A 27,943-nucleotide genomic window follows, 5' to 3' on the forward strand; every position below is an offset into this window, starting at 1 on the left:
GACCTAAAGATGACTGACGTCACGATCTGACATCGTTTTTTTTCTCCGAGTTCCTAGTTGTCTTGAAAGCGCTATACCGCTTGCCATCAACTACGCATGTCCATTCTGGAGTGTTTGTTTACTTGCGTTGTATGTGCGTGCGACTGCTTTCCCAGGCTTTTGCATAACATTGTTTTAAGGTTTAAACCTTATTCTGCCGATATGGCAGCCACAGCACCGAACCCGGAGGATTCGAACAGAAGCAGCGGCAGTGGAACCAGCCCACCCACTGTACTCGCGGGGGACGGAGATTCAGAGGAGGCCGAAGATTTTACATCTTCAACCCACTGCTCAGAGCTGTCTCGTCGGCAGAATGAGCAGAGGAAGACCGGGTTGTTCTGCGATGTGACGTTGGCCTTCAGTAGCGGGGCAGCCAGCGAAAGGGTCCAAAGTTGCGAGTTCACGGCCCACCGTTCGGTTCTGGCTGCATCGACGGACTATTTCACCCCTCTACTGGGGGGGCAATTTTCTGAGTCGCTGTCCGGGCGGGTAGATATGAAAGAATGGAGCTCTGAAACGGGGCCCGACCCAGAGACAGTGGAAAGCGTCATACAATTCATGTACACTGGTGAAATACGAGTGAGCACCGCCAACGTTCACGAAGTATTGGAACTAGCTGACAGGTAATACAGATTGCACTAGTTATCCATCTATCGGGTAGCACTAACTTACTGTTTGTATAGCTAATAGTCGCCAAAATAGGCAACCGCCCTTTCTTATTGGCGGTTTACTGTAAACACACAGTTTTCCTATTACAGTGAATGCCTAAAGCCGTCCTTTCATTGTTGTTCAATTTGTGCCCTAACAAGCAAACATAGCTAGATATTTTATTTTCACATTGAGCCAATTGTCAAAGCCGGAAAAGACACTTGCCCCAACCCCCTTTCAAATGTATTGGGTGCAATGAAGGCTGCGTTGCAGGTGCAGGATTGGCTCACCAAACAGAACAGAACAAACGTTGGTTTGGGGAAAATTCTAGTTTCTAAGCTTTGGCAATTCCAATGCTCTATTATAGATCTATATCTAGGCTATTATGATTTTATTTAAATAAAAAAATGTATAACCACTACCAGATCCAGCGGTATGGCTCTAACTACTACTGGTAGTCTGAGTGCTATATTGATAAAGGTTGAATAAATGTGATGCTTCATTAGTACATTGACTGTTTCAGGTTCCTGCTGGTGCAGCTGAAAGACTTTTGCGGTGAGTTCCTGAAAAAGAAGCTGAGCCTGGCTAACTGCGTAGCGGTGCACAGCCTGGCCCACATGTACACGCTGGACCAGCTTGCCCTGCGTGCTGCTGACATGATCAGACGCAACTTCCACAAGGTCATCCAGGACGAAGAATTCTACACGCTCCCCTTCCACCTGGTGCGGGACTGGCTGTCCGACGCCGAGATCACCGTGGACTCGGAGGAGGTGCTCTTCGACGCTATCGTCAAATGGGTACAGCGCAACGCTGAGGAGCGCGAGAAGCACTTTGAGGAGCTGTTTCGTCTCCTCCGGCTTCCCCAGATCATGCCCACCTACCTGACCCAGGTGGTCAAGAAGGAGCCCTTGGTGGCCAACAACGCCGCCTGCCTGCAGCTGGTGTCTGAGGCCGTGGAGGGCCACGCCATTCGCTTTGAGAACCTCAAGTCAGTCGACCTAGAGTTCTGGGCGTCACACATGGCAGCCTTCCAGCCGCGCTTCGGACAGAACATGGACGTGATCATGGTGGTGGGCGGGGTGTCTGAGGGCGGCGACTACCTGAGTGAGTGCGTGGGCTACTTTGTGTACGAGGACCGCTGGGTCAACTTGCCCCACATCCACAACCACCTGGATGGCCACGCCATCGCCACCACGGACTCCCACGTTTACGTAGCAGGCTCCATGGAACCGGGCTTCGCCAAGACCGTGGAGCGCTACAACCCCAACCGCAACACCTGGGAACAGGTGAGTAACCTGACCACGCGCAAGCACTCCTTCGGCCTCACCTGCATCAAGAACATCCTGTACAGCATCGGCGGCCACGGCAACTTCAGCCCGGGCTTCAAGGACGTGAGCGTGTACGAGCCCGAGCAGGACAAGTGGCACAACCTTGAGTCGGCGCCCAAGATCCTGCGCGACGTGAAGGCAGTGAGCGTGGAGGATCGCTATGTATATGTGACGGCACGCACGCCCGTGGACACGGACAACGAGGACGGGCTGAAGACTGTGACCACGCGCTACGACACCGAGAGCCACCAGTGGCAGGAGGTGGACTCCCTGCCGCTCATTGACAACTACTGTGTGTTCCAGATGGCGGTGGCGCCCACCAACTTCTACCACACTGCCTCCTGCTGCCCCAAGAGCTATGCCGTGCAGGACGAGACCGCAAAGCAGAAGATCAGTGCTCGCATCTCGGACGACATCCTGGAGAGCCTGCCGCCTGAGGTCACCAGCATCGAGGGCACTGCCATCTGCTACCTGGGCGAGGACGTGTTTGTGATCGGCGGCTGGAAGAACAGCGACGACGTGGACAAGCAGTACCGCAAGGAGGCCTACCGCTACTGCGGCGAGCGGAAGCGCTGGATGCTGCTGCCGCCCATGCCCCAGCCGCGCTGCCGCGCCACCGCCTGCCATGTACGCATCCCCTACCGCTTCCTGTACGGCTGCCAGCGCTACCCTATGCCACAGAACCTGGCGCGGCAGCGGGACCGCATGCAGCAGATGCAGCAGCTCCACCGCCGCACCCTCACCCTGCGCAGGCAGCTGCAGTCGCAGATCGAGTGCTGAACTCCATTCCGTCCTCCCACGAGCGGCAGCGTTTTCAGTGTCCGATTCCCATTCTCCTTTCAGTACTGTCCCTCCTGTCTAATATGCAGTTTGTTGATATTGCCACGCTTTTTTCTGGGGTTGCTTTTAATTTTTTGGGCTCAGGTTTGTCGATGAGAGAAAGTGTCTGTGGCAGTTGTATGTGACAATTGGCATTGAATAAACGTATGACTAGACAATGGAATGATACGCCATGTAAAAAGGACATTATTTATGTATGCTTTTGGCCTTACTTAAATATGCCTTCTCTTAATCCTCTCTTAATATATGCTTTAGAGAAGCGTTTCCCAAACCTGGTCCCGATGAACCCAAAGTGTGCACATTTTGGTTTTTGCCCTAGCACTACACAGCTGATTCAAATAATCGAAGCTTGATGATGAGTTGATTATTTGAATCGGTTGTGTAGTGCAGTGGAGGCTACTGAGGGGAGGACGCCTCATAATAATGGCCGGAGCGGCGCAATGGAATAAGCATCAAACACCTGGAAAACTTGTTTTGAGTTATTTGATACCATTCCACTAATTCCACTCCAGCCTTTATCACAAGCTGGTCCTCCCCAATTAAAGTGCCAACAACCTCCTGTGGTGTAGTACAAAATGTGCACCTGAGGACCGAGTTTGTGCAAACACTGCTTTAAAGTCTAGACGCAGCAATGCTCTAGTGTCTGCCTGTTAGTACTATCATGCCAACTCAGTTGCTGTCAATGCCTGACGAGTTGATCTGGGACCAGGCTAGCAATGCTCCATTCTAGCTTGTAAATGGGAGTTCCTGTCCAACTACATTAGACGCATGCCAGATCTTACAACTCCTGATTAGGTATTTAACACATCTGCTAACCACATCACATGCTATAGCAATCTGATGCCCGACTGCACAGTCGATGACGTGGCACGGAACTATTGGTTGATGCAATGCAACACTTACGCTTGTAGTCGGCCAGGAACTCGACCTTAAGACTGACATTCCATCTGACACTGTGATGGTTCCCATGACCACCTTTTATGTGCTGGCTTTAGTGAGATGCTACGGCCCACACAAAGGGGAAGGTTTTTAAAGACTTGCTTTAATGTACATCTATTGAGTGCATTGTATAGACAGGCTACTCCTTTCAGTTTTAGGCTACTCCTTTCGCTTGCTTCATTACAATCTTCGGCCTGTTTCCTCCATGGCTTTGTTTTGCACTAGATATATGTGTTACGATAGCTCAATGTGTTCTGTACCATTTGAATGTTGGAAAGAGACTCGTAACACCAGATTTGTTTGTGTTGTTTAAATATGCACTGTAAATAATAGGAGAGGAACAAAAAGCACTTCATTTTGGAAAGTCTCAATCTATTTTTGACCGGTTGGATCTGGTTTTGTTTTTTGTTATCTTTGGCAAAAGAGAGCTAGAAAATTATAGGTGGAGCAGAATAATAATTTAAAGGGCACAAGTGTCCTCTGTAACTTGGGCCAAATGATATCTACAGTAACTTAACGTTAACCTTTTCTCAGGAGTCGTTGAGAGCACTCCTTTCTCCATTCCATTCAATTGTGACATTCCTAAAGCACGGTTAATTGCACTTGAGTAAGCCTATCTACTTTGCCCGCTTACAAAAGTGGTTCACTTGAACTGCCCTACCAAGCAAAAAGGCAGTAACTGCTCATAGCGTGGAACTGAGGAAAAAAATGGCTTTTATTTACCTTAGTTTCACAGTAACCTTATGTAGTTACTGCTAACATGACCCCCACTTTCTCCAGAGCACAATACAAAAGAGGCAGGATACTTGTCCACATAATTAAGCATGTATTTAATGTAGCAAAAATGACTAACTCGTTTTTGACCAAATGAGCAGTTACTGCCTTTTTGCTTGGTAGGGCAGTGAAGACCTTACGCTACAATTTCACTTTATAATTCCCCCAATGCCAAAGCATAACCTGGAAGTAATTCTATTTAGAAATAATGAACTCCACTACCTCACAGGAAGGCAGATTATACCTACCCCACTTGCACAGGAAAGTTTAATGACACACTCAGGTGGTCTTCAATGAAATGTCTGTCAGTCATTATTTGTCTCGTTCGTTAACCTGAAATCAAGGTCAAAGACTTTATTAGCATTCCATTGTGCTTACAATACCGACGTATGTGAAATGTTCTTCAAGCCCTGATGTTATCTGGCGCTTTAATAACTTTTTTTTTTTCTGGAAACTTGTCTGGAAATGGGAAAAGCTGTAATTATGTATTTACTCACTCGGTGCATTGTGAACGTTTTCAGGTAATTGTGTGTTTTATATTGTCAAAGACTTAACCTTTTAAGGTCATTGTGGCCGGAGGCACATTGTGTTACGTAGTGGCTTACATTCCTCAACACCATTTTATTCACAGTACCTCACAATTGTGTTTCAGGTAAAACAATCCAGAGTTCTGTTGATTCAGATCATCATTATGTTCTACCATGTACATTCATAAATGCACTCCATGGATAGTTAGATTCAGAGTAGTATACTATGTCGGTGTTGATTTTGTAAATGTCTCCAGTTGGGATGTTTTTTTATTTGATACTGAAAGTCCTTTATCATGGTGAAAGCAGTGAATCTCCCACCAGTTGTTATTCCTCTTCCATAAATGCAGAGTGAATCTGAGCTTGCGTGTTATTGTAGGTGTCCAGAACCCATATTCCTTCTGGTTTCATTCTTTGTACAGTAATTTGAAGTTGTAAAGGACATATTTTGCTTTGTGTGTATTTGCTTTAAAATGCAGAACGAGCTCTGAGAATACCGCCATTTGCAATTTAAAAAAAAAAAAAATTCATATATTTAGGCGGCCTATATCTGTTGTCTGTGAAGATTCTGAATATGTTTTATTTTGGTATGTCAGATGTATAATGCAAACAATCAGCTAAAATGTTTTACTCCAAACAGTTATCTAAATATATTTATTTCCTAAGCAAAATATCCTCTCTTTTTTTCGAGTCTTAGAGTGGGGAATGGGAAGGATGTACTTGTCTATAGGTTTGAGGCCAGCCTGGTCTTGGAGGAAGGTGTGTTCCATTCGTCAGCGAGCAACATTGGGGAGTCGCGGGGGGCAGCATACTGTGCCACGTTAGGCAGGCCGGGCACGACGCAACAACCGAGGGCACTGCGGAAAGTGGGCATGTCGTGGGCGTCATACCACTCGTCTGTCTTCCCGTCGTAGCACTCCACGTTGTAGGTGGTGTTGAAACCATTGAAGCCGCCCACCACGAAGAGCAGGTCATCCACCACGGCGATGCCAAAGTTGCTGCGCGGGTTGAACATGGTGGGCAAGGCGCGCCAGGTGTTGTCCAGTGGGTTGTAGACCGCTGCGGTCTTCAGACGGTTGGCGCCGTCAAAGCCTCCGACCTAGGGTAGAACAATCTTGTGAGTCTGAGGCTAATTGGATTTAAAATGTTGTGAGAAAGAAACAGAAGCTAGAGGCAATTCATCTGTATGTTTAATTAGCCACATATACATTCATTATAAACTTTACATTTCATGTAAAGAAAAGTTTCATAAAAGAACAGCTGCTTATATTCAAGTTGTACCGTCAAAATGTAACTTGCTTGACAGCCTGAGACTATTGAGCTAATTGACGTCTCCATCTATTCCAGACTGGTAGTTTTACACCGCAATCAATCTCACTGAGGAGCCGAGCACCATTGTCTCCAAAGGCCATCTCAGTGCTCCAGGTAGTTTCTGCAATTTGTTTTAATACTCAATTCTGAATATCTCCCACTGAATTGTACCATGAGTAAAGCGCCTGCACACCCCTGAACTTGTCCTGAGACAAGTGTTTTGAATGTACAGACCAAAACACATTACAAAAGTGTTAGTCCTCCAGACATGACTACTTAGTTTGTTCCGACTAGAAGTGCTGCTCGGACTCATGTTGTGTGTGTAACTTACTGCATAGAGGTGATCCTTGTATGCAATGACGCCGACCCCACTGCGGCGGCGACTCATAGGGGCAATCGGGGTCCATTGGTTAGTCTTGGGACAGTAGCTCTCTGCATTGAACAAGCACTCGGTCCCATTGAAGCCTCCACAGACGTACACCTGAACGCCAGAGAACCCCACAGGATTGACACATCACAACTGTTATTTATTTATTTTTACTTGTGAGGTGCAATCTAGTAGTCTAGTTTGCCATTTACTGTTTTCGGTTTAATACCAATTACTCTTTCGTACTGCCACACGAGTATTGGCAGGCATCACTTAATCAACTTCTGCCTACCTTGCCATGCAGTGTGGTGGCACTGGCATCGCTCCTCTTCTCGTGCATCGGTGCTACCAGGGTCCACTGGTTTGTCTCAGGCTCGTACCGCTCCACACTTGTAAGACGCCCGTAGCCATCGAAACCGCCTATGGCATAAATGCAGCCGTCCAACACTGTCACGCTGACGTAGCAGCGCCGCGAGTGCATCGGTGCAACTTGGTGCCAGGTGCACGTGATGGGGTTGAACTTGCGGACGCTGTTGAAGTATTCCACGCTGTCAAAGCCGCCTAAGCAGTAGACGAAGCCGTTGAGGTACGCAGCACCGTGGTAAGCCCGTGGGCTCTCTTCCTGCGCTATGGTCGCCCAACGGTCGGCCCTCGTGTCGTATGCTTCGATGACATTGGTCGGGTTGCCTCCACTCCAGCCGCCGATAGCTAGTAGGATGGCGTAGGGCAGGCGAGGTCGCCTCAGCGGATTACTGGAAATGGAGGGGCCGTGCATGTTGAGTTCGTATATGGCCTTTAAGGCGTTGAGGATGATGGGTTTGCATTCATCGCTGCCCTTCACCAGGGAGTTGTTCCTCACATGGTTTATAAAGTAGTCAGCATTCATCAAAGCCATTCGCACCTAGATGGACAGAATTAAATGTAAGGGATTTCATACAGTTGAAAAACACTCAAAGCAAACCAGAGAGGTATGGAAGACTAAGAAAACACGCTTCTTGTGTCTTCTTCACTTGGTTGCTATTAGCTCCATAGGTGCCCAGTATGAGAACAAAAGTAGGCCTTTGATCAGTGACCATTTTATAAGTGGACCGTCACCTTTGGCAGTAGCACAGAGATCCAGTGCCTGCGGCTGGCAGGAGTGTGGGCGATCCAGCGCAGGATGGCCTCAAACACAGTGTTCTCCTGCCTCACGTTCAGGTTGTCCTTCTTGATGAGGTCGAGGAGTTGGGCCAGAGACAGCTCCAGGAACTCCTGGGAGCAGCAGACGATTTCCTCAAAGTGGTGCAGGATGAAGAACAGTGCTCGGCGCTGCAGCTCCGGGCAGGAGTAGAAGTCGGCAAACTTGCAGATGCCGATGCAGTTTTCCAGACACAGCTGGGTCTCCAGGAAGTGGCAGCAGGCCTGCACGATGCCCAGGATGGAGAACTGGTCTGCTGCCTCTAGCAGCAACTCCACGTTGTCCGCCGTGACCGGGACAGTCCGGGTGTAGGCGTACTCGATGAGCATCCTCATAATCTCAGGAGATACACCTGGGATAGTGTACATACGTTTCTCGCAGGAGTTCCAGCCACTGGTGAACAGAGCACTGCAGAGGGGAAAAGGCAAAACATTGACAACTCACTGAGGGACAGTTTCACACATCACAGACCCAGAATAAGGAAACCAATTCTCAAAAAATTTAACTGTCCAGAGTTGGATACATGTGTCTGGCCTATGAAACTCTTTTGATTAAGCATTAACCATAGTCCAGAAATAATTGAAGATGTGTCTATGAAGACAAATTTAGGATTAATCTGAATTAAATGTATTTACAGAAGGCGGCTCAATCATGTTGGGAAACTGGGTTAGTGTTGGTACTCTCTCTTGGGCATGGATTGAAGCTAAAGTCTCCATTCTTCATCTGTGTCAATTCATATTTAGAATGTTGAAGTTATTTTTGTTTTCATGTTTATGGTACAATCACCACAGACAAGCCTCTCACCGGAAATACGAGCTGCATCCACACAGGATAGTCTTGTGGGCACTGAACTCAACTCCCTCGACTTTGATGACCACATCGCAGAGTTTCTCTTCCAGGCGTAGTTCATTGAAAATGTTGCAGGCCATGGCACCGGTAGTCTTCTCCTTTTGAAATTTGGTTAAGGTTCTAGACTCTTGCCTGTCTTCAGCAGACTTTTTAGTTTGTGAAATGTTTGATGTGATAGAGAGAGAACTTTGCTTTCCATTCTTGTTGAGTTCTAGAACATCCATACATTGATATATCACAATGGCATTTCTTCCACTTCTCTGTTGATACAAAGCAATCAATTTACCATGGTAACGTGATCCAATAATGAAATAATCTAAAACAAAAAAGTTAAGAGCCCCAAAATATAAAATGTACAATAAAAATATTTAAATTGAAATTGTTAACTTACAACTGACATTCTATATTTAAAAAATAAAATATGTCAAAACAGATGACATTTTTTTGTATATTCTGAATTATTCTGGAATTTGCTTCAGTTTTCAGGTGACATCCATTTGCTCAACAACCGCCGATATCGAGCTACTTTTTTTGAATCAACGTATGGGAACCACTGTTTACGTTAGTCTGTTTCAGAGGGAGGACTGCAGGTGCAACAAGATTTTGACATGTCAAGAAATCTAGCTGGCAAGCTAGCTAGCTAACAGTATTATTTTTTCTGATTAGTTGTAGCATTTACTCAAACCAACCTTTCACTGATGTATTGCAAATACGTATGTTTGTTGCTCATTGCACACCAGTTTGTCTAGTTAGCTAGCCAGCGTCTGAAAATGGTAAGTGTCTCTTGGCCTGTTAAATATCTAACGTAGCTAGATAGCATTGCCATTGGCTATTCCTATGCACTGCTGGCAAGATTGCACAACAAAAAACAAGGGACACAAGAGTTCTAATGGCTTACCGAGAGAAACATCTCGTTGGTTTGCGTTATTTTGGATAGCAGTGCAAGGTAACCACACACTTTGCTAGGTTAGCTACGGTTGTTTACTATATTGTTTTGAATTGGAATGATGAACACAACGTAATAATGCCATATTTACCAAGGAAGGGTGTTAAAAAGTGAGGGAAATATAATTTATTGCAAACATATTGAAATTATTCAAAATGTTCTCAAACTACAGAGAACACACATAGCTAGTTATTACATCTAGCTAGCTATGTACATGCCTGTAGTCATGTTATTACTGACAGAAGTAATTTACATTATCTCAATTCATATTGGCAAATGTTTGTTTTGTATTGGGGCACAGAGTACAGTCATTCTACTCAGGGTATCTTGAGTAGAACGACTGTTAAACGGTAACTCCACGACGTTTCAATCCTCTTTTTCATTATCTCTAGAACATTGTCAGTGTCAACATATGTAAAAACGGTACATTTCTACGTTTTGTATAAAGATATATAAAGTTAAAATGTAAAAAATATATATTTTAAAGTAAGCATTTCACTGTTAGTCTACAACAAAAGTTAAGTTTTAAAACAGTGATTTTCAAACAGATTCGCGGAGACGTGCGGAGCAAGATAATACCATCCCTTGGGATAGAAACCCTTTGCAGGTTTGAAAATCATAAAAAAAAAAGTTTAATCCTACCCTTTATCACAGAGAATCATTTTTTTTAACCTTATCTTTTTAAACACAGATCATAGAAACACATTGTTTTCACATATGTAGACACTGGTTTGGTGCTGGAGCTGATGAATGAGGTTGAAAAGTGCCGGAAATGCACTTTTAATATAAATTGGATAAGCTTAAGCATTGTTTTTTTCCGCTCTGCCTTGAGACATCAGTGACTGGGTGACGATGTCTCCTGTTCCATGAATTCCATTAATTAGCTAATACCTCTCTCTCTGGTTCTTGGCTCAGATATACCACATCCCCTGGATATATTTGCCAGTAAGGACTGCCCTAGCAATCTGGCACCAGCTGACAAAGTCTGAGGTCAGACAGCTTTCTGTTCTATTGTTGTCCACTGCTCTCCTCTTTACCCATGCCTAGTACAATTTATTCATCCAAATCCATCTCTGCTATTTAGTAACTTCATGCATTTTGTCTGACAGTCTCTCCTTTGTAAATACAAATGCATCTAAACTGTTCGAATTCCACACTATTTGTAGCCTATTAGAATGCACTGTATTTGGTGATTTGGGAAACGCATGTCGTTGGAGCATGTGTCGATACTGATCGGATCGAAAGAAAGGTAGTCATGCACTTGGATCAGCTTCCTCAATTCAAATCAGGCCTTAATATTTGAATTATTTCACAATACTTGACGACGTATCAGCTGCTAGAGAGATATTACCCCGTCTGCAAATATTGAGGTGGCTTATTCTAATGCTTACGCTATAAAAATTCACTAAATCAACCGATTTGGCACATCATTGCGCACATGTTAGGCTACACATCATTAAATATATTGAGATTACAGACAGTAGCCTACAAGTAGCTAAATATAACTACATTTATTGAACATGAAATATGATTGAAATAGGCCTATAGCCTACCTTTATTTTATTGCAGTCATCTCGGTTTTAATTTTAATACATAATATAATATAGTTGTTTGTATCAATTGCAAAGACATTATTTGTATTTGTAGTCAACTTTGTTCTGAAGTTGTCGGCGATCACGGAGATTCTATGTTTGGCGGAATCTTCTGTGTATAAAGTGACACGGGAGGGCAAAAAAAAGTGTCGAAAGACGCATTTAGCTATTCTACGAGTGGTCAGAGGCAGGTTTTAGATTACAAGTGCAACGTTAATAACGATGGTTTTGGGAAACAGCTTGGAAATGTAACAATGCTCCTATGAAGGTTCAAATTATGAATTTAGCCTTACGATGCTTTTGGGAAACCGGGCCGAGACCGGGTCTATAATAAATTAATAACTGCAAACTGTGTGGATTTGGAAGAATTGTATCCTACCCTCCTATTTGGCTCTTTAAGTCAACCTAGGCTGTGTAGCATCTTTGTAGTAGTAAAAAGAGGTCTTTGTGTGTAGTCTAGTATTACTCATTTGGAAGAAATCAGCTACATTTGAAGAAATGCAGGCTTCGTAGTTGATTAGTAAATTAAAGCAATTAGCTCAGCATGCAGAGTGATGCATGATACATAAGGTGTTGACGTGGTGGCGGGAGTAGTATCTCAAAACTAACCACAGTGTAATCAAGTGGGCCTATGTGGGTTAGCGTTGTCCCCTGTTTTCTACATTTGTCCTTTTGCGCCCCCTACAGTTTAATAGCACCAATAGCACGTGTGGGATTTGTATTATTATTTTGGATTCAGACTCTACTAAAGATATATGTGTGAGATTTCGGGAGGTTGAAATACAGGCTTTTTAATTCAGAAATAGCCTCGTACAATTTGTTTGCGATTTTATAGAGCCGCATTCATCTTATTGTCCATACTGAACACATTTCACTAATCCATTCATTCCAATTGAATAGTGTTGATTTGCCCTGTTGATTTACTTCTGGCCAGTGATTGATTTACTTCCGGACGATTTGTTTTAAGCTTCATCATAGGAATGTTTTGGTACTGTAGTAAATGTATTACTTTATTCATGAATTAGCAGTGTAGAGCCTTGTAGTATAATCTACTGACTCTAGTCCCCCCACCCCTCTGTCCCTTGGCCCTTCCTTCCTCAACCCCCACATGGAATGGTCCCCACTGGTACAGGTATCCAACGCCTGTATTCTCCTTGTTCCCTAGATCCCAGAGCTGGCCAAGGCCTCTGTGCTGATGAGGGACCGCAGCAGAGTGGAGGAGACCATACAGGCCATGCAACGAGCCGGGCCAGATGCCCTCCAGGTAACCACTGGCCAGAAGTACTGTATACAGGGTCAAAGGTCACTTAGACCTAGCCCAAAAAAGCACACTGCAATAGCTCCCCACAAGAGTGTTTGTGTGTATGAGTAGAAATTTAGCAAACACTTCTGAGTACCGTCCGTGACGATAGGGGAGGGGTCGCACTCACACAATAACAGAGGGGGCAGAATACTGTGGCCCTGACGGCACAGCATAATCATAATGGTCTGACTGCACCGAGGTGCCGGGGAAGAATGGTCTCCACGGTGGACCAGCGTGTGTGTGTTGTGGGGAAAGGGGGGTATCCGAGCTCCATCAGCCAGGACTAGACATTGGCATATCAAGTCTTTCCATCCTTGCTCAATTTTGGTGCGCCTCGCAAACAGCTACAATGGTATACGCATTTACATAGCAAGTCTAGTCTTTGAGCTGGGCATCGGGGATGGAAAAACTGTTCAAATAAAAAAAGTGTTGTCACATGCTTTGTATACGACAGGTGTAGACTAACAGCGGAATGGTTACTTACGGGCCCTTCCCAACAATGCAGAGAGAAAAAAAGAAATAGTAAAAATAATAACAAGGAATAAGTACACAATGAGTAATAATAACTTGGCTATATACACGGGGTACCAGTACCAAGTCGATGTGCTCGGGTACGAGGTAATTGAGGTAGATATGTAGGTAGGGATAAAGTGACTAGGCAACGGGAGAGATAATAAATCAAATCAAAGTTCATTTGTCACATGCGCCGAATAAAACAGGTAGACCTTACAGTGAAATGCTTACTTACAGGTCCTAACCAACAGTGCAATTTATAAGTAAAAACTAGGTATTACGTGAACAATCGATAAGTAAAGAAATAAAAACAACAGTAAAAAGACAGTGAAAAAATACAGTAGCGAGGCTATATACAGGCACCGGTTAGTCGGGCTAATTGAGGTAGATGTACATGTACATGTAGATATGGTTAAACTGACTGCATATATGATAAACAGAGAGTAGCAGTAGCGTAAAAGAGGGGGTGGGGGGTGGTGGGTGGCGGGACACAATGCAGATAGTTCGGGTTAGCCAATGTGCGGGCGCACCGGTTAGTCGGGCTAATTGAGGTAGTATGTACATGAATGTATAGTTAAAGTGACTGCATATATGATTAACAGAGAGTAGCAGCAGTGTGATAAACAGTAACAGCAGCGTATGTGATCAGTCAAAAGAGTTGTTAAAAGGGTCAATGCAGATATTCCGGTGAACTATTTAGCAGTCGGTGTTTAGAAGCTGTTCAGGGTCTTGTTGGTTCCAGATCTGGTGCATCGGTACTGCTTGCCATGCCGTAGCAGAGAGAGCAGTCTATAACAATTTGGAGTCTTTAACAATTTAGGGCCTTCCTCTGACACTGCCTGGTATCAAGGTCCTGGATAGCAGGGAGCTCGGCCCCAGTAATGTACTGGGTCATACGCATTACCCTCTGTAGCGCCTTGCGGTCGGATGCCAAGCAGTTTCCATACCAAGCGGTGATGCAGTCACGGAGATGGGCTAAATACTGTACACTGCAATAAGGTCAGAGCAAAAACCAAACCATGAGGTCGAAGGAATTGTCCGTAGAGCTCCGAGACAGGATTGTGTTGAGGCACAGATCTGAGGAAGGGTACCAAAAATCTGCAGCATTGAAGGTCCCCAAGGACACAGTGGCCTCCATCATTCTTAAATGGAAGAAGTTTGGAACCACCAAGACTCTTCCGAGAGCTCGCTGCCCAGCCAAACTGAGCAATCGGGAGAGAAGGACCTTGGTCAGGGAGGTAACCAAGAGGCCGATTGCCACTCTGACAGAGCTCCAGAGTCCCTCTGTGGAGATGGGAGAACCTTCCAGAAGGACAACCATCTCTGCAGCACTCCACCAATAGGCCTTTATGGTAGAGTGACCAGACGGAAGCCACTCCTCAGTAAAAGACACATGACAGCCCGCTTGGAGTTTGCCAAAAGGCACCTAAAGACTCTCAGACGATGAGAAACAAGATTCTCTGGTCCGATGAAACCAAGATTGAACTCTTTGGCCTGAATGCCAAGTGTCACGTTTGGAGGAAACCTGCCACCATACCTACGGTGCTGTGGGGATGTTTTTCAGCAGCAGGGACTGGGAGACTAGTCAGGATCGAGGAAAAGATTAACGGAGCAGTACAGAGAGATCCTTGATTAAAAACTGCTTCAGAGTGCTCAGGACCTCAGAGTTGGCCAAAGGTTCACCTTCTAACAGGACAACAACCATAAGCACATCAGCCAAGACAACGCAGGAGTGGCTTCGGGACAAGTCACTGAATGTCCTTGAGTGGCCCAGCCAGAGCTCAGACTTGAACCTGATCAAACATTTTTGGAGAGACCTGAAAATAGCTCTGTAGCAACACTACCCAACCAACCTCACAGAGCTTGAGAGGATTTGCATAGAAGAATGGGAGACATTCCCCAAATACAGGTGTGCCAAGCTTGTAGCATTATACCCAAGAAGACTCAATGCTGTAATTGCTGCCAAAGGTGCTTCAACAAAGTACTGAGTAAAGGGTCTGAAAACTTATGTAAATGTGATATTTCACATTCATAAATTAGCAACAAAAAAAACTGTTTGTCATTATGGGGTATTGTGTGTATATTGAGTGGGGGGAGGGGGGATGATTTAATCAATCAAGGCTTTAACATAACAAAATGTGGATAAGGTCCAAGAGGCTTCTAAACAGCTTCTACCCCCAAGCCATAAGACTCCTGAACATCTAGTCAAATGGCTACCCATGACTATTTGCACCCTCCCGTCTCCACACCACTACCACTCTCTGTTGTCATCTATGCACAGTCACTTTAATTTTACTCTACCTACATGTACATACTACCTCAACTAACCCCGCACATTGACTCTGTACCGGCACCCCCCTGTATATATTGTTGTTTTTTACTGCCGCTCTTTAATTTCTTGTTACTTTTATGTCTTATTCTTATCTGTATTTTTTAAAACTGCACTGTTGGTTAGGGGCCCGTAAGTAAGCATTTCACTGTAAGGTCTATCTATACCTGTTGTATTCGGCGCATGTGACTAATAAAATTTGATTTGAAAAAGTAAAGGGGTCTGAATACTTTCCGAAGGCACTGTATAAATGGCAAATTGTCGGATACACAAAAAGAGAGACTGATCTCCCTGCTACTGAAGCAGGAGCCAGAGGGCCAATACAAAGACGCCGTCTATAATTATTATTATTTTTTTTAAGTAGGGAGGCCCCTCACCATTAAATGTAGCGACACAAAAATATTGGCTAAATGTATTGCTCATAGAATTCTTACAAGGAAGATATATGGGAGACAACATTAGATACCTCCTAGAAATAATGAAAATGATTAGAATGCAGGGAAACCAAGCGTAATATTTATAGTAGGTTTTGAGAGAGCATTTGATTCTCTACGTCTAGAATCTGTTTAAGTGCCTGGATTTGATACATTTTGGAGAATCTCTCATAAGATTGGTAAAAGTCATGTACAACAATCCTTTATGTAAAATAATAAGTAACGATTCATTCTCTGAGAACTTTGAATTGTCAAGAGGCGTAAAATAAGGTTGCCCTCTGTCACCATACCTACTTATTATGGCCATTGAACGGCTTTAAAAATCAGATCTAATGATAATATTAAGGGGTAAAAATGTATGGATTAGAGACAGAAGTATCAATGTACGCCGATGATTCAAGTTCTCTTGAGGACCCGGATACTTTCTCTAGTCTAAAACCCAACTATGATAAGTGTACTGTTAATGGATTGGGTCTCTAAAAGATAGACTTTAAATGGCCATGTTGTCTCCCGATTTAAATGGTGAAGTCGACGTGCTTGGTGTACATATCCCGGAAAAGTTGTGCGATCTTGCAATCATTAACTTTGATAGGAAACTTAGCAAAATAGATAATGTTGAAACTATGGAGAGGGAAACGCCTTTTTACACTAAAACGGTGGATTGACAATGGCAGATCTAATATTACAGCAAATTATATGGTTAAACTCCAATGTACTGACAGAATATGTTTTGGGGGAAAAAATGTACAGAAGGATATTTTTTTATTTATTTAACTAGGCAAGTCAGTTAAGAACAAATTGTTATTTACAATGACGGCCTAGGAACAGTGGGTTAACTGCCTTGTTCAGGGGCAGAACGACAGATTTTTACCTTGTCAGCTCTCTAACCACTAGGCTACCTGCCGCCCCATTAATGAAGGATATTTTAAACAAGGGTGGTAAAATGATGTCACACAAGCAACTAACAACAGTGTATGGAGGTGTATGCTCAATACAAAATTATAACCAACTCAGAGCGGCTCTGACACAAAATTGGAAGAGACCATAACTTAAAGAAGAAACTAAATAATTAGCCTCTGCCACCTCTTAAAAATCATAAATGGCTTAAAATGACTATAAATCAAATGTACCAGTTCCACTTAAAGTCATTGACAGCAATACCGTATAACGTTCAAGTCAGTTAGGAACAGGTCTTTGATGTCCCAATACCATGGCATCGGATTTCTGAACTGATATATTAAACAACAATTGACACATCAATCAATCAGTTTCAATTTAAGCTGTTATGTGAAATACTTGCTACAAACACAATGCTCAATATATGGGGCATTTTAACAGTCAGCGTAGTGCAGACTCTGCCACAAGGAAACATAATCAATAGAGCATTTTCTCTGGTACTGTCCTTTGGTGGCTCGCTTAAGGAGTTAGGTCCAGGAATGGTTGTTATGTCATAATAGAGTTTTGATGGACCTGCAGTTTGTATTGATAGGGAATCTGAAAAACTACGATCAGTCAATGGGAAATATCATTATACTCTTGGGTAAAGTATATATTTTTAGGGCAACATCGGTAGAAATGTTACAAATAGGGAGGTTCAGGACCCTCGAAAGACATCAAAGTAAAATGGAGGGATGTATTGCAAAAGGAAATAGCAAAATGGCGTTATACTGGGAAAGCTGGGTTAATCTGGACATCGGAAGGTTGGAGTTAAGATCACAATGAATAGTGGATTGGCTGCTGTGGGTGAAAATCCAGCACTTGCAGAAAAAGTTCAGAATATATGCATGATTACCTGTACTTTACATGTGAAAATAGCTGTAAGTAGCAGTAGAAGTATTGTTGTCCGTTAGTTTACTCCCATCAGGGGAGGAAGGGTTGTGGGGGTATAAATAAATAAATAAATAAAAAACAAGGGGGATTATAAGTTATGCAAACAATTCAATTGATAGAACCCACAATCCACCCTGCAATATTAAAGCTGATGTATAATAATAATTCAGTGAATGTGTATGAGTGGAAAGGACTCCCTTCTTAGCAATGCCTGGTATCAACAGGTGATCTCGGACTTTGACATGACCCTCAGCAGATTTGCCCACAACGGGAAGAGGTGCCCCACCACTCACAGTGAGTACACAGGTCCCCATCACCAAGACTTGGGTCATGTTCATTAGGCACCAAGGGAAGAAAACCGAGGGTCCTAGATTTGTCCAATAAGAAACTCATTTTCCCTTACAAAACGTTTTCTGTTGCGTGCCATAATGAACACTACCCTGGATCCCATTATAACAAGTGATTACAAAAGTAGTTATTTTGAAGTGCAATTAGATATTGTCCCTTACCATTTTCTTTCCCGCTGTTTAAGATATACTGGATAACGACTTGCTCATCAATGACACCTGTAAGAAAATGGTGAGTACAATCACAAAACCAGGAGAGGACTCAGAGAAAGTTAATGTACTGTGTTCCTCTGATGAGACAGTAGGAAAAAGTCAATTCTCTATTGAGATATTTTGTTGTGTGTCTCTCGCACGCTTTTCCCTTCCATGTAGATTAGGGAGTTGTTGAATACCTACTACCCCATTGAGATCGACGCAACTCGCACCGTTGAGGAGAAGCTTCCTCACATGGTGGAGTGGTTAGTGGCTGGCAGACTGGCAGTATCCACCTCACACTACACCTAAACATATTCAGCCTCTCTTTCTGGTTTCATGCCAAAAAGTGTCTACCGTACAGTTGAATCTAATTTCCATTTTTCATATGTATTTTAGGTCTCTAAGTGGTCATTTAAGTGGAACACTAACTCAGCATCCTGAGTTTTTCATTGCAGGTGGACCAGTGTCCATGAGCTGCTGATCCAACAGAAGATCAGGAGGGACCTGCTGGCTCAGGCAGTGAAGCAGTCCAGTGCCATGCTCAGGTCAGATCACTGTAGGACTCTGAACACTCCAGGGTGAAGTATTTATGAGTCCCCATTAGCTGCTGCCAAGGCAGTTATACAATTTAATAAACATTACAACAGATTTCACAACACATGAAATGTGTCCCCTCAGGCCACTACTCTACTACCACATATTTACAACACAAAATCCATGTGCACGTGTGTATAGTGCGCATGTTATGATATGTGTGTGTGTGTGTCTCCACAGTCCCCGCTGTTCCATAAGGTGTATTTTTAACCTTAAAAAATAAAATAAAAATGGTATCTAATTTTACTGCTTGCATAAGTTACTTGATGTGGAATAGGGTTCTATGTAGTACTGTGCTCCTGCTGTAGTCTGTTCTGGACCTGGGGACTTTGACAAGACCACTGGTGCCATGTCTTGTGGGGTATAAATGGTTGTCCGAGCTGTGTGGTAGTAATTTAAACAGACAGCTCGGTGCATTCAGCATGTCAATACCGCTCACAAAATACAAGCAGTGATGAAGTCATTCTCTCCAGTACTTTGAGCCAGAAGAGATTGACATGCATATTATTCATGTTAGATCTCTGTGTACATTTAAGGGCCAGCCGTGCTGCCCTGTCCTGGAACAATTGTACACTGAACAAAAATATAAACGTAAAGTGCTGGTCCTGTGTTTCATGACCTGAAATAAAAGATCCCAGAAATGTTCCATACACACAAAAAGCTTATTTCTCTCAAATTTTGTGCACAAATTTGTTTAAATCCCTGTTAGTGAGCATTTCTCCTTTGCCAAAATAATCCATCCACTTGACAGGTGTGGCATATCAAGAAACTGATTAAATGGCGGCAGGGTAGCCTAGTGGTTAGAACGTTGGACTAGTAACCGGAAGGTTGCAAGTTCAAATCCCCTAGCTGACAAGGTACAAATCTGTCGTTCTGCCCCTGCCCTTGAACAGGCAGTTAACCCACTGTTCCTAGGCCATCATTGAAAATAAGAATTTGTTCTTAACTGACTTGCCTAGTAAAATAAAATTACACAGGTGAACCTTGTACTGGAGACAATAAAAGGCCACTCTAAAATATGCAGTTTTGTCACACAACACAATGCCACAGATGTCTCAAGTTTTGAGGAAGCGTGCAGTTAGCAGAGCTGTTGGCAGATAATTTAACATTAATTTCTCTACCATAAGCCACCTCCAAAGTCGTTTTAGAGAATTTGGCAGTACGTCCAACCGGCCTCAACTGCAGACCACATGCAACCACGCCAACCTCCACATTCTTCCCCTGCGGGATTGTCGGGGGAGGGAGGGTTGCTGAGGAGTATTTATGTCTGTAATAAAGAAAAACTCATTCTGATTGCCTGGGTCCCCAGTGGGTGGGCCTATGCCCAGTCATGTGAAATCTATAGAATCAGGACTTTATTTATTACAATTGACAGATTTCCTTACATGAACTGTAACTCGTTGTTGATTGTTGAGTTTATATTTTTGGTCAGTATACTTTTCCTGAATCCCTCTTTGTGGCACAAGATCATACGACTGGACAGTATTCCAGGTGCGACAAAACTAGGGTCTGTAGGACCTGCCATGTTGATAGCGTTGTTAAGAAGGCAGAGTATTGCTTTATTATGGACATACCTCACTCCATCTTAGCTACTGTTGCATCAATGTGTTTTGACCATGACCGTTTACAATCCAGGGTTACACCAAGCAGTTTAGTCTCCTCAACTTGCTCAATTTCCACATGATTTATTACAAGATGTAGTTGAGGTTTAGTGAATGATTTGTCCCAAATACAATACTTAATTTGTTTTTATTATTCAGGACTAACTTATGTCTTGCCACCCATTCTGAAACTGACTGTAGCTCTTAAGTGTTGCAGTGATTTCACTTTCTGTGGTATCTGACGTGTATAGTGTGGACTCATCAGCATACATAGACACACAGGCTTTAGACAGCTGCCCTGGGGAATGCCTGACTCATGTTGGAGAGGCTTCCATTAAAGAACACCCTCTGAGTTCTGTTAGACAGGTAACTGTTGATCCACCACACATGTTTTTCCAGCAGCAGATTATAATCGATAATGTCAAAAGCTGCACTGAAGTCAAACAAAACAGCTTCCACAATCCTTTTATCAATTTCTCTCAGCCAATCATCAGTCATTTGTGTAAGTGCTGTACATGTTGAATGCCCTCCCTATAAGCTTGCTGAGAATCTGTTGTTCATTTGTTTACTGTGAAATGGCATTGTATCTGGTTAAACACATTTTCTTCCAAAATATTGACTAAGGGTTGGTAACAGGCTGAAGTCTCACCTAGGTACAGGGATCAGCTTCCTCTCCCCCAATCCTAACCTTAAACATAAGTTGGGAAAATGCTGACCCAATGTCAGCGTCAAGGGGCAACTTCACTCTACTCCCAACACACCCACACTATGCTCAGTATTAAAAGCGATAGTTCACAATTTTGAAGTTTAAAGAGCGACTGCCATTAAAAAGCAACAAATCAAAGCAACCGTCACCCTATTAAAGAAGCCAGGTAAGGACCCACTAGACTGTGGTTCCCATAGACCAGTACATTTACTAAATTGTGACTCTAAAATCCTTATTAAGATTTTAACAAAAATAGTTGGAGGTAGTAACACAATTCATTAATCCAGATCAAACCGGGTTCATTAAAGTACGTTGCTCAACGTCGAATACAAGACGACATCTGAATATGATCAATTACTCTAAAACCCAACTCAAACAAACAGTTATACTATCTCGAGATGCAGAAAGGGCATTTCACCACGTTGACTGGGTCTTTCTTTCAGCAACGTTAAAGAAGTTTGGTTATGGGGAGCGCTTTTTAAAAAAAATGGATAGAGTTGACATATTCAAGTCCAAAATCATCTGCTAAAACTACAATGAGCAAATCGTCAAGGAGAAGCTATTCGAAGTGCCATAAACATTCATGGTTTGCAGGTGGGGCCAAATGAACACAAGATATCTCTATATGCAGACAATGTCATCCCGTACATAAGAGGCTGAGACGACGATTCCAAATATATTCAAATTAATAGGTGAATAATAGTTCTACATCAGGCTGTAAAATGATCGTTGGTAAAACTATTGCTATGGTGACATTCGGTGATGCACCCTCAAGTATCAAAGACAAGCATGCATTACTTGTGTTAATATTACGTCAGACTTTGAGCTACCCCCGTGTGATTTAGTAAAATCACTGAAGATCAAGACCGTTGGATGCCCCTCCGTGTATCTCTAGCAGGTCGGGTTGTTTCAGTGAAAATGAACATCTTACCAAGAACGCTTTATCTGTTTTCAATGCTTCCTGTAAAAACCTTTACTCGCCTAAATGCAGCAATAGGCACATTTTTATGGTAAAATAAGAAGGCTCGTATTAGTTATAAAAAACGACAGCAGTTCAAAGAATTGGGTGGGCTTGGCCTCCCTAACCTTAAATCATATAACTGGGCGGCCCAACTTAATCACACAGCATCATGGATTCAACAACCAAAACGATTTGTCATGGCTTGAAATGAGTCAATATTGTGACATGTCTTCTCTTTATAGCAGACCCTATTTCTATTGACAGGATGAAACAAAACCCAATTATTACTCTTACATTGAGGGAGGTTCAACGCCAATATAAACTGAGTAATGACATGTCTAGACACTCGCCTATATTCCACAACCCAGCCTTTTCTTCCTGTTACTATGTCCCAAGGATTTAGGGAATGGGAAGAGGGCTTTGTAGAGTCTCAACTATTCAAAGGCTCAGTTTTGAAATAATTTCAGGAAATCCAGGAGGAATTCATTATATCCCCCCCAAAATTTTTATAGGTACCTTCAAGTAAGGCAATTCATTGTTACAAACAATTACTGAGCTGATTACTCCTATTGACGAGATGATTTGAATTACTTTATCAAGGGGAAAACATTGGAACCGTTTCAAATGATTATCACAAGATCCTTAACATGCTTATATTATCTTTAGATTATTTTAGGAACTCGTGGCAGGTGGAAATACAGGTGCAGATATCAGAGGAGAGTTGGGGGAATATGGAAAACGCTATATAAAGCCACATGTAACCGAACAACGGAGTTTCAATTCCAAGTACTAGATCGTTTTTTTGAGCCCTGATAAACTTAATACAATGAAAAAAATGATTGTTTTTGAAACAGTGTGGACAAATAGGTACTTGATCACATATATTTTGGCAATGTCTGAAAATCAAGTATTTTTGGTCTGAAATTCTCCACGTCATACAGGACATCACAGCTATTATTATTCAACCAGACCCATATCATCTCCTCCTAGGTATTGTTCCTGTGGATACACTCCAGTCCTCTCCAGTTCAATTGATAGATTCTCTTTTAGCAGCAGCAAGGAAATGTGTGAAAAAAATGAACTTACACCCTCAAAAGATATGTGGTTAGGTCTATGCGGGGTACTTGCTGACATGGAGAGAATTCCATCAATCTTGGAACAGAGACAGCATAGGTATGAATGTGTCTGGTCAGAGTTCCTGACATATCGTACTGGTCTTATTCTGTCGTTTCTGGTGTCTTTCTGTGGCTTAATCCAAATTGAATTCTTATTCAGACACTTGAAATATTTGCTCTATATAGCCAAAATGTACCTTTTATTAACATGTGAATGTAATTACGCTCCCTTGCAAGGATACGTTGTGTATGTATGGTACATGTTCTTTATGTGCTCTTGAACAAAAAATGCAACAAATCCCTTTGAAAACAGCCTATATAAGTCAAAGTTTTTCTAGTGTCAGAATTGACTACAAAGTGTAAATAGGATCATTTTGGTCATACAGTCAATCTTGTCTGAAACGGATATTGGAACAGTCGGCCGTCACAATGGGTTAACGAAGGTTGGGGTTTTGATTTGACAACATCCAGTTGCCCACTAACATGGGGTGAACAGCGGTGGCGATTGCTCTCTATCCGATACAGAGACAGACCTGCCCAGCAGTTTCGACTTTGTTTACATAAGACAACACATCACACATTTTTTATAAACTTGAGAAATACTGCACCAAACAAACAACTTTATTTAGTTGTAAAATAGTGCAACTAAAACATCCGCGTTAAAAATGTATAAACGAATGACAGATTTCTCAGATTCGTTCTGGGGATTTTGAGGAAGTGAAATAGGCTGCAGTGTCTCACGGGGGACGAATATCAGTATCCAAACACACCTACAAGACTGAAATCTAGTTTTTCTAATGAGCAACAGGAAAGCACATGCAAATCGGCGTGTTCAGTGGCTCGTTAACCTTATATTCCATTTACCTAGGGGAGGTGTGGATTGTTTTAAGTCAATTAGCTGGTTATTTAGCTGGATCCAACATCTTCGTGTTAGCATTTTTAGTGCTACTAGAAATGCTAGTGGAAACGGATTGTCTTTATCCTTATCGGTTACATCAGTGGTGGGGGGTAAATAAGGCAGGAAAATGGGATACTGAAGAAGAGGAGAATTAGCAATGATGATATTTCCCTGTCTCTGTAGGGAGGGCTACAAGGTGTTCTTCGACCGGCTGCAGGAGCAGCAGGTTCCTCTGTTGATCTTCTCGGCTGGCTTGGGGGACATCCTGGAGGAAGTGATCAGGCAGAACCACGTCTTCCACCCCAACGTCCACGTCATCTCCAACTACATGGACTTTGACCAGAGCGTACGTTTCTTTTGAAACCAGTCTAGCATCGAGTCTAATTATGTGTAGTATGATGTGTGCCTAATGCAGCGTTTCCCAAACTTCCCACGGGTGGGCAAGTTTTGGATTTTGCCCTCGCACTACAGAGCTGATTCAAATAACAAACTCATCAAGCTTTTTTATTTGAGAAAGCTGTGTAGTGCAAGGGCAAAAAACAAAATGTGCACACCTTGGGGTCCCCAGGACCGAGTTTGGGAAACGCTGGCCTAATGCCTATGGAACTGCTAAAGTGATAGTTCACACACATTACAAAATTACATATGTCCTAAAAGCAGTCTATGGACAGGGAGATACAGCAATCCACACTTTGGTTTTGTTTACCTAATCACTTCAACCAATTTATAGCATTTTTGGCCTTTAATCAATGCAAGGACACGTTATGCCCAAATTCACAAAATGTCTCATGTTTTTTCCCCCCAAGCTCAGCAATCCGTTGACCACTAGTGTGACCCATGTCTTCCTGCAGGGTGTACTGCGGGCGTTCAAAGGCCAGTTGATCCACACGTTCAACAAGAGAGAGGGCGCTCTGCTCCACGCGGCCCACTTCAGGGAGCTCAAAGAGCGGCCCAACGTGCTACTGCTAGGGGACTCTCTGGGAGACCTCACCATGGCCGATGGGGTGGCCCACACTCAGCACGCCCTCACCATAGGCTTCCTCAATGACCAGGTGGGTGTTGTATTTGTCTTTGTGTTGCCTTTTGCAAACCTGGAAGTGGTGAGGATTTAAAGGAAGTCCGTTTTGTATAGGAACTTTGAAAGGACATACCGTTGACTTCTGATAAATGTTGTACATTTCCCAGAAGTACACTGTACTAAACTTCATGAAATATTCCTTCAATCTGTTAGTGCTGCTCACCTGTATTCCTAATAGTGTATGTAAGGTGTTGAAGCATTGTGTTAGCTGGATACTAGGGCATCAGGTAGCCGGTTCGAATTCCTGAGCCGTCTAAGTGAAAAAAAATCTCTGTGCCCTTGAGCAAGGCACTTAACCCTAATTGCTCCTGTAAGTCGCTCTGGATGAGACTATAATGTAAAAATGGACTGACTGTTGTTCCGTTTGGTCAGGTGGAGGAGAGGAAAGAGTCATACGTCAACTCATACGACATCGTCCTGGTCAAGGATGAAACCATGGACGTCCCCAACGCCATCCTCAACTACATCACCACTGCGCCAGCCAAGTGAACCGCCGTGAGGACGCAACGAATCACGGGCCAAAAGTTAACCTAGGGTCCGGTTACTTCCCGTTTGCACAGGCGCCAGGACTCAACCGCCACGATGGACGACATCACAAAGAGAGGAAGTTGACCCTTTGTTGACCTTTACAAAGCTGCATGCACCACAATAATCCTCAGGCACCTTCAAACCAATTCAACACCTCAGTGACATTATTTTAAATGAAACCACCTTGTTTCACGTGTGGGGTTGGTGCTGCAAATCCCATCCACTGAAGCCCCTTGATTCGGTTAACCTAATGTTTGTACTGATTTACTGTATGTTTCTATGGTGTCTCTACTCTAAGGACGAGCAGCTCCTTCCATTTGGAGAAGTGGTTGATTTTGTAACTAAGTTAAAGGCCAGTATTCTGATCGCGCTTTGTTGGCTATGCGCCTTTTAAAGGTGAATGCCGTCTCCACGCTGTTATGGGAGAATGTTATTCACTTTATTTTCCAAGGCGCAGGGCTGTGTAACGAGCATCCACTGTATCGCCCAGTAAGTATTTTAACATGAGAGAGTTGATCAGTGATAGTGTGTGTATATGAGACTAGTCTTAATCTAAATGTATATCTATACCCATCCTCTAATTTGTGAGGCGCAATTATTTTGTGATTATCAGGTGTGGATGCTGCCCTATGCACATTTGACCAAATGTAGTATATAAATGTATTTATTTGGTTGAACAAGTACTGTAACAGATGAAATGGTTACCTCACGAGTCACTCTGTGGGAGTTCAGTAGAACATTGTCAGTGGCAAATGCTTATGCTGCTAGAAAAGCTTTCCTTGACAATTAAAGGGATAGTTCACCTAAATGTAATATGGTCATGCAATTTATGACATTTGGGAGAAATGTCCCTTTAACCACTATTTTGCACATTTTTTACAGAGGTATTGGTTTCCTTGTAAGCAGATACTTTCAAACTGGATGTCTATATAAGCTGAGATTTCCCGGCATCCTAAAACAATAGTGCTTTAACTATTATTCACATTTCAAATGAATGTCATTGAACACTTGTCTTTTGACCTAACGAAGGGTGAAGACAGTTGTGAACAAAACAAGATGTGTTATTTTGTGGTTTTCTGTTTTTTTAATCTATGTTTTAAATACTTTACAATACTGCCACCTAGGGGGCATTTTCAAAGGTATCCCTGCATGTAGTTTGTAACATTTGATTAGTCTCTGACAATCACATCCTGCAAAAAAAAAGAGATGTTTATTTTTCTACAAATGGTTTTATTGGTGTAAACATCAGATCAGGAACATTAGGTGCTGGTTTGGTAGGTTGATTTGTCAACGCGTAATTCATTTCTTTCTTCTCTTCACATCCCTTTATCAAACATGACCAAATCATGCAACACAAATATTATTCTTGTAAGACTCTTTACCCACCATCTAAAATGTATGACACCTGTTAAGGGATCACTGTATTAAAAAAGGGTCTCTCTTGGAATATTTTAAGGTGTGTGTGTGGTCCATCCCTGAGAGAGAGAGGCTGTGGTCCGATTCTCGAATATTCGAGTAGATCTACCCTTGTCACCGAACTGTGCACTTGTTCACTCCAATCCAATGCTTTATATTATAAATCCACGAGGTGGAGTGAACGAGTGCACACTTCGGGGCGAAGGCGGAGAACTGGAACTAGTGTGTGTGCGTGCGTTAGATGCAGACTGACTGATCTACAAATCCCTTTGTATCCTAAATAATTACTCATTATTATTTGTAGATCAGTCAGTTTGCTCAGTCGGTGACCAATTGCTGCACAAAATGTATGTCCTTGAACACGACCAACGTGTGCACTCTCCTCATCACAACTCCTCGTGCATCCTCTCTTTGTCCTCCTCCACCTTCAATTTGAGCTCCTCGGCGACGATGACCCCATCCTTGTTGCGGTCCTGGTTCCTGAACATGTCAGCAATGATCTCTTCAGGGTCCACCCCCGGCTTCATACGACCTTTGCCCTCCGCCACCTGCAGCATGATGAACTCTCCAAACTGGATGAAGCGAAAGAGAGAAACGAGAGCGTTGTGTAGAGGAGTAGCAGCCATGTTTAGTGTGAGTCATGACAAATGACAGCTTGACCGTTGTTTTACATGAACATGTCTGCAGAAGCCCTTTGGTTTGGCTAATTAGGTAGCTAAATAGCATATGAGATCCCAATCAAATATGGTAATCCTCAA

General features: G+C 43.1%; 4 protein-coding genes across 8 annotated transcripts in view; 2 read left to right on the plus strand and 2 right to left on the minus strand.

Moving 5' to 3' along the window:
- LOC110491660 (kelch-like protein 11) lies at positions 1-5,766 on the plus strand. The gene is made up of 2 exons (XM_021565278.3): positions 1-662; positions 1,211-5,766. Exons 1-2 carry the CDS (start codon positions 97-99, stop codon positions 2,793-2,795), a joined length of 2,151 nt encoding a protein of 716 aa, XP_021420953.1. The 5' UTR covers positions 1-96; the 3' UTR covers positions 2,796-5,766.
- On the minus strand, positions 5,734-9,805 carry LOC110491664 (kelch-like protein 10). Its single transcript, XM_021565284.3, has 6 exons — positions 9,698-9,805; positions 8,755-9,059; positions 7,869-8,358; positions 7,066-7,674; positions 6,738-6,887; positions 5,734-6,194 (listed from the first exon to the last, which is right to left on the minus strand). Exons 1-6 carry the CDS (start codon positions 9,707-9,709, stop codon positions 5,820-5,822), a joined length of 1,941 nt encoding a protein of 646 aa, XP_021420959.3. The 5' UTR covers positions 9,710-9,805; the 3' UTR covers positions 5,734-5,819.
- LOC110491663 (7-methylguanosine phosphate-specific 5'-nucleotidase) lies at positions 9,296-27,216 on the plus strand. 5 transcript variants are annotated; one of them, XM_021565280.3, is made up of 10 exons: positions 9,296-9,572; positions 10,661-10,735; positions 12,503-12,601; positions 17,971-18,040; positions 18,279-18,325; positions 18,466-18,551; positions 18,744-18,833; positions 24,347-24,509; positions 25,015-25,215; positions 25,614-27,216. In XM_021565280.3, exons 1-10 carry the CDS (start codon positions 9,570-9,572, stop codon positions 25,728-25,730), a joined length of 951 nt encoding a protein of 316 aa, XP_021420955.2. In that variant the 5' UTR covers positions 9,296-9,569; the 3' UTR covers positions 25,731-27,216. The 5 variants fall into 5 exon arrangements, with proteins under 5 accessions (XP_021420955.2, XP_090058436.1, XP_021420956.2 ...); XM_021565283.3 differs by having other exon boundaries at positions 9,388-9,745; XM_090202310.1 differs by lacking the exon at positions 18,466-18,551 and having other exon boundaries at positions 9,326-9,572.
- The window catches only part of fkbp10b (FKBP prolyl isomerase 10b), a 13,555-nt gene continuing 12,590 nt past the window's right edge, over positions 26,979-27,943 (minus strand). The window contains exon 10 of the mRNA XM_021565279.3: positions 26,979-27,757. Coding sequence (XP_021420954.1) covers positions 27,572-27,757 — 186 coding nt within the window. The 3' untranslated portion in view covers positions 26,979-27,571. The remainder of the gene's footprint in view (positions 27,758-27,943) is intronic.

This window comes from Oncorhynchus mykiss, chromosome 16, assembly GCF_057628025.1.
Source record: "Oncorhynchus mykiss isolate SJ-2025 chromosome 16, ASM5762802v1, whole genome shotgun sequence".
Lineage (NCBI taxonomy): Eukaryota > Metazoa > Chordata > Actinopteri > Salmoniformes > Salmonidae > Oncorhynchus > Oncorhynchus mykiss.

Coding starts and splice junctions, on each gene's coding strand:
- LOC110491660 (XM_021565278.3), top strand. CDS start 97: ATGTCCATTCTGGAGTGTTTGTTTACTTGCGTTGTATGTGCGTGCGAC. Junction 663..1,210: donor GTATTGGAACTAGCTGACAG/GTAATACAGATT, acceptor TGACTGTTTCAG/GTTCCTGCTGGTGCAGCTGA.
- LOC110491663 (XM_021565280.3), top strand. Junction 12,602..17,970: donor CCGGGCCAGATGCCCTCCAG/GTAACCACTGGC, acceptor TGGTATCAACAG/GTGATCTCGGACTTTGACAT. Junction 18,326..18,465: donor ATGACACCTGTAAGAAAATG/GTGAGTACAATC, acceptor CCTTCCATGTAG/ATTAGGGAGTTGTTGAATAC.
- LOC110491664 (XM_021565284.3), bottom strand. Junction 7,675..7,868: donor TCTCTGTGCTACTGCCAAAG/GTGACGGTCCAC, acceptor CTGTCCATCTAG/GTGCGAATGGCTTTGATGAA. Junction 6,195..6,737: donor ACAAGGATCACCTCTATGCA/GTAAGTTACACA, acceptor GTTCTACCCTAG/GTCGGAGGCTTTGACGGCGC.